This window comes from Natrix helvetica (assembly GCF_964273705.1).
Source record: "Natrix helvetica genome assembly, chromosome: Z".
NCBI classification, from domain to species: Eukaryota; Metazoa; Chordata; class Lepidosauria; order Squamata; family Natricidae; genus Natrix; species Natrix helvetica.
Window position 1 is genome coordinate 120,314,502 of NC_138554.1, and position 10,740 is coordinate 120,325,241.

General features: G+C 41.4%; 1 protein-coding gene across 4 annotated transcripts in view; it reads left to right on the forward strand.

The window, feature by feature from the left end:
* The window catches only part of WAC (WW domain containing adaptor with coiled-coil), a 70,908-nt gene extending 69,355 nt beyond the window's left edge, over window positions 1-1,553 (forward strand). For all 4 annotated transcript variants that reach the window (XM_081969894.1, XM_081969896.1, XM_081969895.1 and 1 more), the window contains exon 14: window positions 99-1,553. In XM_081969894.1, coding sequence (XP_081826020.1) covers window positions 99-168 — 70 coding nt within the window. In that variant the 3' untranslated portion in view covers window positions 169-1,553. The remainder of the gene's footprint in view (window positions 1-98) is intronic.
* Window positions 1,554-10,740: the final 9,187 nt, after the last annotated feature.

Below are 10,740 nucleotides of genomic sequence, written 5' to 3' on the forward strand. Positions count from 1 at the left end.
AAAAATCATATAAATTTGTTGTGTTTATCACAGTATAACTTCTTACTGAAGAATCAGTTTGGTATCTTAGATGCTAATTATATTATTTTCTTTTATAGGATACTCTTTTTGAGACAACAAATTAAAGAACTTGAAAAACTAAAGAATCAGAATTCCTTCATGGTGTGAAATATTGAATAATTGCACATGGGGTTTAAGTACAAGACTGTAAAACTAGTTGCCCAGTCTTAACTTTTTGAGTAGACTTTGGACCGTTGAGTTGGGCAATACAAAATAACATGGGAAAGGGGAAAGGAAGGAAGTCATTCGGGGGGAAAATACAAGAATAATTTGTAAAACCCTTGAAATGTAGATTTCTTGTAGATGTATTCTTCACGTTGTAAATATGTTTTGTAGAGTGAAGCCATGGGAAGCCATGTGTATCAGAGCTTAGACATCCAAAACTAATCAATGCTGAGATGGCTAAATACCTAGCCTTTTACATGTAAACCTGTCTGCAAAATTAGCTCTCTCTTTTTTTTTAGTTAATTTATCGTTCAGAAAATCTTGCATTTCCTGAAATACAATGCAAGCGCCAGGTGATCTGTGTCTCAAAGCTGCAACAGTTTGAAACAGTTAGGGTAATGTACAAAATATCATGAAACAACTGTTTCCACACTTGCACCTAATCAACAGCAGTGCTTTTCCATTTCTGTTTTACAGAGCAGTGTTTTTAATTTTGTGTTCATTTTTCTTTTAAATTCCTAGATCTGATTTTATTAGTTTTTTAAAAAAATTCTTCTAATTTCTTCCTTTCATAAGGCACTGTTGCTATGGCACTTTTCTATAATCTTTTCATTCCTGTGTACAGTAGCTTAAAATTGCAGTGATTGAGCATAACCCACTTGTTTGTATAAATTATTGAAATGTATTTCCATTTGCACCCTGAAAAAATGGACTGATACTACTACTGGGCATATGTGTTTGAAAGTACATCCCTTTCTCAGATTATAAGGAAATAGCCCAATGAACATGTCAACATGGTTGTGGGAGGGAAAGAAGGAAAAAGCTAGTCAGATGTGAATTGTATCTGTTGTAATAAACATGTTTTCAAACAAAGAAACAAACAAAAAACCACTGGTTCTCTTTTCCTTTGTCGATAACATATTAAAATTTAGACTGTTTGGGGATTCTTCATCAAAGCTATTCTTGTTGAATACTTTTTTACTTAAAAATAAGTCCTCATGGGAAGTTTTGTTTAAAAAAATTGTAATTGTGTATAAAATATTTAATGACATTCAACAAGGATCAGTGACACCTCCCAACAGTTGTCATATGTTAACTCCTGGTTTTTATCTGTCTTGCTATTATGACTTTTCATTTGAAAGGATGTTTGTGTTGTAGCTAACTGTTCAAGTCTGGTGCTGACTGCTGTTCTTAGCCATCACAAAATGCTGACTTTGTGTAATTGAAGTGTCTCACTGTTTGAAAATAGTGGGAAAGCTCAGCTTTGTATATTGTTTCCTAAAGTATATTAAAAAATAAAAAAGAAACTATTGCTACTACAAAATAAATTTGGTTTTTTTTTCCAACATATAACTGTTGTTGAAGTCTTCATACATTCCTAAAGTCTGATTAGAAATTTAGGTCATGCAGAAAAATGGCCCACTTGCAAACCAGTTGTGCCACTACTGATGTATTGACTTAAATTCATTCAAAGATGCAACTGCCTCAAAAACAGATCCTGCTTATTTATGTATGCCTCCTCATTTGCTTGTAAATCTGTTATTACCTTTTTGTCTTCTTGATAACACACTGTAAAATGAAAACACTCTATAAAATGATTTCTCTTGATAGACCTCAAAAGAAGATGTAATATTTCCAAAAGTTTTAAAGCCAGAAAAGAAAAAAGCTATTTTTGTAAAACAAACAAACAAACAAACTTATTTTTAGCACTGTTTACTAATCTACAATCACTTTCTTATTTTAAGAGCATAAGATGTATTATGTATAACCTGATCCCATAAATCATGTTTGCTTTATGAAAATTGAAAGTGGTTGATTTATACAATTAAAAGTGCATCTAGGTGGGTGATAATGCAACAGTATAACAGATTAATAAGAAATAATAATTTATATAAGTTATGGAAATATATTAATGTAGTTAAATAGAGTTTAATACACTGAATTCTGGTGTTTCAATAAAGACAGTGTTTATGGGTCAACTTCTTTGTGCTGTTCTGTTCTTTGTGGATCTCGAGTAGATTCATAGGGCAAAGAGGAGTTTTCCCATTTTAAAGTTCTGTTGATTTGTTCTGTTGTCTTGAACACGTAGGACAGTCAAAATCTCATGTAATTGATGTTAACTAGAAAAATGTTAATTAGTTTTTCATTCTGAAAAAGGCAGTCCACCAAGAGGCAGGAATATATCGTTCAGGAAGAACTGCTCTATTTCATATATATTTTTTGAAAAGATACTAATTTAAAATATTTTTAAGGGGAAAATTGTAGAAGTTTTTTTTATCCCTTTAGATCTCTACAACCACAAATTGGGAGTTTCCTGCCTCTGTTTGTACTTCCTTAAATTTTAGTGTTGTATTGTGATTGTGATGTTTGGTCAGTGAACTGCCAAACAAAAACTATTGTAGCTCTCAAACTGATTTAGAGTACATATCTTGCATTATCTAGTAGTACAAATACCTTTTTAATATTTAAAAATGTTTAAAATCTCAGACAATCACTTAATATCACAAATTTGTGTCCTATCCAAAATCTCATATAATTTCAGGAGGTGGCAAAACTTTCTGACAATTGGCAACCTCTGATTACAATAATGTCACATGCTGAAAGCATTGATTTTTGAAGGCAATTTTCAATTTTCTGAGTCCTCTGCATAGGCATACTGAAGACAAAAGAATTGGCAAGTTTCAGATAGCTTTTTAAAATGGAGAATTGAATTTTTGTCCAACTGCTCTGTAAGCTAAAATTAGCTTCCCAGCTGCACCAGTTTCTGTGGGACTGCCTTTTGTCCTCTGTTATGTCGCGTTTCATTTGTTCTTATTTTATTATTTTAATGTCAATCTTGTAAGGCAATCTAGACAAGAAGCACACCCAAAATTACTAGCTGTATCTTTATTGTAAAATTACATTAACAGAGTCTTCAAAGTCTTCAAAGAAAATACATCTCCCCTTCTTTATAATCCAAGAAACTAGAGGAGATCTGAGTGCTAGAGAAGGGGATTGTACTAGAAGACTTCCAAGGTCCCTTCCAACGATGTTCCTCTGTCATGCCCACATTTACTCCGCAAGCTCAGCAGCTACCCTTTGACGGCGGCTTCCTCCTGTCTCCCAAGGTCATTTCTACATACCATTACATTAATTATCACTAAAATTAACTCCTAATGATATACAGTACCAGCTTCCTATCAAAGGAAACATGAACTGCCTTTCTAATGTGAATTTCATTCCTGCCTAGCATATCAACTAAGGTTCTACATTTAGGTGAGAAAAACAAAATGAACAAAATGTATGTTGTACCTAGCTCAATAATAGGAACTGTGAGAGGGACCTTGATTAGTTTCCACCCATTGCTTCTTGTTCTACCCTCAGGTGCCTTGGAGAATAGTTTGACTCCCTCTTCTTTGTGACAACCCCATAGATATTGGAACACTACTAGGGGAGACATGATAGCAGTGTTCCAATATCTCAGGGGTTGCCACAAAGAAGAGGGAGTCAAACTATTCTCCAAGGCACCTGAGGGTAGAACAAGAAGCAATGGGTGGAAACTAATCAAGGAGAGAAGCAACTTAGAACCGAGGAGAAATTTCCTGCCAGTTAGAACAATCAGTGGAACAGCTTGCCTCCAGAAGTTGTGAATGCCCCAACACTGGAGGTCTTTAAGAAGATGTTGGATAGCCATCTGTCTGAAATGGTATAGGGTTTCCTGCCTAGGCAGGGGGTTGGACTAGAAGACCTCCAAGGTCCCTTCCAACTCTACTATTGTATCTTGGAATCCTAATGGGCAGCCATTTAAGTATGAGCCAGCAGTGTGCAACAACTGGCAAAAAAGCCAACACAGTTCTAGGCTGCATAAGAGGGATAGAATCAAGATCATGTTAAGTGTTAATACCACTTTATAATGCCTTGGTAAGGCCACACTTGGAATACCACATTCAGTTTTGGTCGCCATGATGTAGAAAAGATGTGGAGACTCTTAAAAATAGTGCAGAGAAGAGCAACAAAGATTATTAGGGGACTGGAGGCTAAAACATGAATGGTTGCAGGAACTGGGTATGTCTAGTTTAATGAAAAGAAGGACAAGGGGAGACATGATAGCAGTGTTCCAATATTTCAGGCGTTGCTACAAAGAAGAGGGACTCAAACTATTCTCCAAAGCACCTGAGGGTAGAACAAGAAGCAATGGGTAGAAATTAATCAAGGAGAGAAGCAACCTAGAACTAAGGAGAAATTTCCTGACAGAACAATTAATCATTGGAACAACTTGCCTCCAGAAGTTGTAAGTGCTCCAACACTGGAAGTTTTTAAGAAGATGTTGGATACCCATTTGTCTGAAGTGGTATAGGGTTAAAACGGTCCCTACTTGATTGGACTGAATCTGATTGCTAATTAATTATTGCCCCATATAACCCGCCTTGTGAAGGTTCACACCCAGCTTTCCGACTCAGTCCACTTTGGGACAGTCGTGTTATCCATTCCTTCCTTAAAGAATTGGTGAATTATTCTAACATCTGCTGAACTACATTTTACGTGAGTTTGTGGCTACAGCCATTAAATTAGTGGGTTTACTATTGCCACTGACTGGCCGCTGGGACTTGTCCCACAGGCCCTGCCTCTGTCTCCATAAAAGACAGTACCTTGACTTGTGGCCTCTCCGAGGCCTGAGGCACTTTAAATTAACTGGGGCCTGCCCGCAGCTCTGGCTGCGAGGTCTGGACATTTCAGAGTTGGGGACCATTAGAAAGAGTGTGAACAAGAGGTGCAGTTGCCATTTTGTATTGGGCGGAGCTTTGCTAATGGGCGCCATTTTGATTTGTGTTATTGCAGTCAGAGCGCAATGGCAGACAGTACTGCTACAGAGCGCTCTACTGAGGCCCTCAAGGCTATGACAGACCCTACCCAGGGACTTTTTCTGGTAGGTCAGGCCCCTCGCTCACCAGCCAGGCCTTCACCTACACAGGCGGTGCCGAGGATAAAACTAGTAATAAGACCTCTTCCTCATCTCACAGGGGGTCTAAATCTAAGAAGGCAGCCAAGGCCACGTCTAAGACCAAACACCTGGAGAAGCAGGGGAATTCACCTAGGCGCGCAGAAAAGTGGGAGGTCCCTCATCCTCTCCCCACCCATTGCCCCCACTGCCACTGGACATCGCGCAAGGGCCCTTCACCCTATGCTGCCCATTAGTACATCTGGGCTCTGGGGTGACGTAGGTCCACGCACACTGAATAGGACCCCCGAAGCCACTTTCACCCCGACCTCAGCTGGCCGAGCTTGCCTCCCATGATCACGATGCCCCCCTCATTGGGCATCCGGGACTTTATTGCTGGGCTATCTGACAAGGGATTGCAACAGAAAGCGCAGGCCTAACCGGTGGTCGCGGCCCATGCAGCCCCCCGTTTGTCTCAGGAGGGGGTCGAACATCTCTCCCCTGTCGAACCACAGCGCAGCCCATTGCTGGCTTCTGAGGAGGGGAAAATCAGGGATGTGGACCTCTCAGATGAGGAAGAGGCAATTCCGGACAAGCCCATCTGCACCGGCCTATTTCCCCCCACATTGTTCAAGCTACTGCTGAGTAAGGCTAAAGCAGCTTCTGACCTAGGGGCTCAGACAGAGGTCTTCACTGCCCCATCACAACCTGCCACAGCCAGAGTCCTGTTTAAAGAACACAAGTTAGAAGCCAATGTCATTCTGGCTTCTCAGCTTTTTGTGGACACAGTGCAGAGGCAATGGTCGTATACGACATCTGGGCCCGCTCCCTCCGCCAATGATGGGAGGTTCTATAATGTTGCCGAGCAGCTGGACAAATCACTCCTGTGGCCAACCGTTGATACTCCAATTGCAGCCCTGCACTCCGCCACTGCCATGCCACTGTGCCATGCCACTCCACCCACCTCCACCCAAATTCTTTGTTAGGTGCCCAGTTTCTGGTAACCCCCAGAGGCGCCTCCTGATGAGGGTAGCCATACAGCATATTTTATATATTAAAGCCATTCAGGAGGTTCCGGCCACTCAGGTCAGACAAGGTTTTTACTCAATCTTGTTTGTCATACCCAAGGCCTCAGGGGGCTGGAGGGCCATTTTGAATTTAAAATGGTTAAACTGTTACGTTTGATATAGACATTTTAAGATGCAATCACTAACTACCATTCTGGAGGGTGTTCACGATGGGGATATGCTTACCTTGATTGAGCTCACGGAAGCTTACCTGCACGTTTCAACGGGTTTTTTTAATATTTTTTTTTATTTTTGAATAAACACAGACAAAACACAAAAACCCCCACAAAACCATCTTCCATTACAAGTTGTAGAAAGTGTGTTGATTGGTTGCAAAAACTTCAGTGCATCCTTTCCACAGTCATCGCCTACAATTCATATCAAATCATATATTTTAAATCAAATATATTTATATATATTACTATCATCATACCTCAACCTTCATTTGACTATATTTGTTTTTACGTCCTTTTATATAAAATATTCCAGATTTAAAGCAAAACCACCTAATGGCATTCCATTAGCTCTTCCCAATATCATCCAGTAACACTACATCTTTATAACACGTTTTAAATAAAAATTGGTTATATTTAATAACAGAGTTTCTAAACCTCCTTTCGTAGTCACCATTTGCAATTTATATCAAACTTCCCCTTATCAAACCAATACATATATATGCATTATTATCATTATCAATCAATTATTTAACTATATCCATTATCACTTCATTTTATACATAATGCTCTAAATTTAATTAAATTTGACTTAATTTTTTTTATTATAAGCTTTCATTATATCAACCTGTGTCTTTCCAGTAATAGTGCAGTCTTATGTCTCTTGCCATTTGTGGCATTATCTTCTTTATATTCCAGTCTTAAAGAAAACAAAATTCTTAAATGGAGCAAAAAAAAAACAACCCATCCAATCCAGCATTATAAAAATAAGGAAAAAGATTTTAATCCATAGATATATAAAAAAAGAATATAAAAAGTAGTAGAAGAAAAACTAATCCATTCAATTTAAAGAACAGGAAACATTTGCAAGAGTTCCATCCGTAAAAGAATTTTTTTAAAAAAAGGATACACACTGTGTAATGTAGCTTAATTTCACTGCTTGTTCTCTTCTATTTTCAAATTTAATTTAGCTTTAATTTTTTTTGAGTGGTCTCTTTTATAATAATACGATTTCCTCACCAGATGGACACACTTTCTGTTTCCATTTTCCTCCTGCTCCAGAGCTGTCCCAACTTCAGCAGCTTCAATGGCTGCTTCTGTTGCCAGCAAAAAGAGATTCTCCTGGATCAATCAGGGACTTTGCGGTGTCCCTGAGATCAGCAGGACATACTCTTCCCTGTCACCATCTCTTCAGGATGGTTTAGGTCCAAAAGGACCATTCAGCGGCAAAAGTATCAACTGTGATCTTGGAGCTCCATTATCGCACGTCGTGTCGTCGCGATGTCAGCTCCTCTTCTCCCAGTTTCTACATTTTTGTTGACTCTAATCACTATCAATATATGGCTTTGCCTTTTTGCCTTTCTTCTGCTCACCATGTGTTTACTAAGGTTTTAGCAGCCCTGGCTGCATACTTGCATACCATACCCATCAGGGTCCAACTTTACCTAGATGATATCTTGGTTCAATCGAGCTCCCGGGTGACAGCCACTGCTGATTTCACCATGGCATTATAAGTTCTTCAGGGCCGTGGTTTTTCCATTAATGAGGGCAAAAACCATTTTACCCCTACCACCAAAATTCTCCACCTAGGGACTTGGATAGACTCGGTGGGTGGCCTGGTCTTCCTTTCTGAGGATCGCATACGCAGTTTGCGGGCACTTGTAGCCAAGGTGAAGGGGTCACGTAGGGTATCCCTTGCCATCTTATCCAAACTACTGGGAAAAATGGTCTCTGCCATCCACATCCTTCCCTTGGCTCGTCTCTGTACGAGAGAATTACATTGGTTCCTCCTTCCCTTTCAAAAGAGAAGGATCAGCACCTCACTCCCCAAGGTGCCCCTGCCCAAGGAACTGGTCGATTCTCTCCATTGGTGGGAGTCTAGAGCAATAGAGAAGGGATGCCATTTCAGAGTACTCCACAGGGTTACTATTACCACGGATACCAGCCTCTCTGGCTGGGGTGCACACATGGGATCCCAGGTGGCGCAGGGCCAGTGGAGCCAGGAGGAGGCATCTATGAGCATAAACTGGTTAGAATTAAGGGTTATCAAGTTGGCCTTGTTGAAATTCCAGTATTCCATTGCTAATTCTCACTGATAACATAACGGCCAAGGCCCATGTTAATAGGCAAGGGGGGACCAGGTCTAGGGACCTGATGCTAGAAGCTAACACACTGGGTTCCTGGGCGGAAGACAATTTGCTATCCATCAGGGCAGAGCATATCTCGGGGGAGGCTAATGTATCAGCAGATTGGCTCAGCAGATCCAGAATGGATCAGGCTGAATGGCAATTATACCCTTCTCTTTTTCAGGAGATTGTACAATGGTTTGGAGACCCGATGGTAGATCTGTTTGCCTCTCCGCGCAACACCCAACTCCCCAGGTTCTTTTCGAGGTTCCCTGCACCTGGTTCAGAGGGTGTGGATGCTCTTCGCTGCCCCTGGCCCAGGGGTTTCCTATATGCCTTCCCCCCGGTGCCCCTAATATTCCTGGTGATCCACAAGGCTATCAGTGTGGGAGCAGAGCTCATCCTCCTGGCGCCCTACTGGCCACAATGGCCATGATTAGCTGACCTTCGAGCACTATCGGTGGAGAGACTTTGGAAGATTCCAGCAGACATGGTCGTTCTTCGTTGGGATCAGTGGAACATCCGGAACCTCAGTGGTTCCAACTGACCACCTGGCGATTGAGCGGTGCGCTCTCCAGGGGGGGCTGAACTTTCAGCCAGAGTTATAAATACCATTCAGGCGTCAAGAAGGCCATCAACTGTTCGCATCTACAACGCTACCTGGAACATTTATTGCAATTGGTGTCAGTCTAAACTCTTTGTTCCCACTGAGTCTTCCGTCTCCCAAGTCCTGGAATTCCTTCAGGAAGGTTTAGAGAAAGGGTTGTCCCCCAACACTGTCAAAAGACAGGTGGCTGCCCTTAGCACTATTCTTACCTGGGGGGGGGGCAGCCCCTATCTCATCATCCACTGGTGAACAGGTTCCTGAAGGGGCCCACCAATTTACGGCCTCTGGCAGTGCATCACTACCCCTCATGGGACCTCGCAAGGGTGTTGGAGGCACCACGCCTCCTTTTGAACCTCTCTGAGAGGTTCCCATGAGGATACTTACCTGGAAGGTTTCCTTCTTGGTAGCAATAACATCTGCCAGGAGAACATCAGAATTACATGCCTTTTCGCTGCGGGAGGATTTATGCAGATTTTATCCCGACTGAGTTATACTATGACTGAATCCTTCGTTTGTGCTGAAGGTGGGGTGCTGGTTTCATAGGGCACAGGAAGTGGTTCTTCCCAATTTCTGCCCCTCCCCGGTACACCATTTAGAACAACAGTGGCATACATTGGACGTGTGCCAGGTGCTCGAGATTTAAATTCAACGCATGGTGGAGTTATGATGTTTGGAGGCGCTATTTGTTTCCTTTCTGGAATCTTCATTGGGTAAGAAGGTATCGGTGGCCACCATAGGGATGTGGGTGCGTAAATGCATTACGTTGGCATATGAGGCTCGTCAGGAGTTGGTGCTGGATGGCATTACTGCCCACTCTATGAGAAGTGCAGCTACCACCACGGCGTGGGCCACACAGGCATCTCTAGATGAGATCTGTAGAGCGGCAGCTTGGGCGTCTCCTTTTCCCTTTATTAAGACTTATAAATTGGACCGCAGGGTTCTACAGACTGTTGGTTCTCAGGGCTTTGGTTCGGAACAGTCTACGGCCCACCCTTGAATGGCCAGGCTTGGGTATGTCCCATTCATGGATGCTATCTCCACCCTTATTGAGAAAGGGCGTTGGTATTTACCTGATACGCCTCTTCTAATAAGGTGGAGATAGCATCCAGCCCACCCATGTCTGAGGGCTGTTCTTTCTTGTCGTTATCTGGTTGGTCCAAAGGGTGCTTGGGAGTGTTCTATTTCTTCTGGTTGTACGTTACCTTGGTATGCAAGTAAAATTTCATTGGATAACACGTTGAGTCTTTATTTATTTATTTCGCCGGAAAGCTGAGTGGAGACACTCACAAGGCGGGTTATATAGGGCAATAATTAATTCGTAATCAGTCCAATCAGAGCACGGACCATGTTAACCCATTCATGGATGCTATCTCCACCTTATTAGAAGAGGCGTATCAGGTAAGTACCAACACCCTTTTTCTTGCAAAGTACTTCTGGACTCAACAATATTAAAAGTCTGATATACGGTAAGGATTTCAGACAGTTGAACAGTATTCTAGGATTGGCCTCACATATATTTTGTAAAGTCTAATGAGCAATACAATATTTCCAGGGTGGTAAGAAACTTCATAGAATTAAATTCACAAATTTAGCAATGCTGTTACAATGAACTTTAGAACATAAA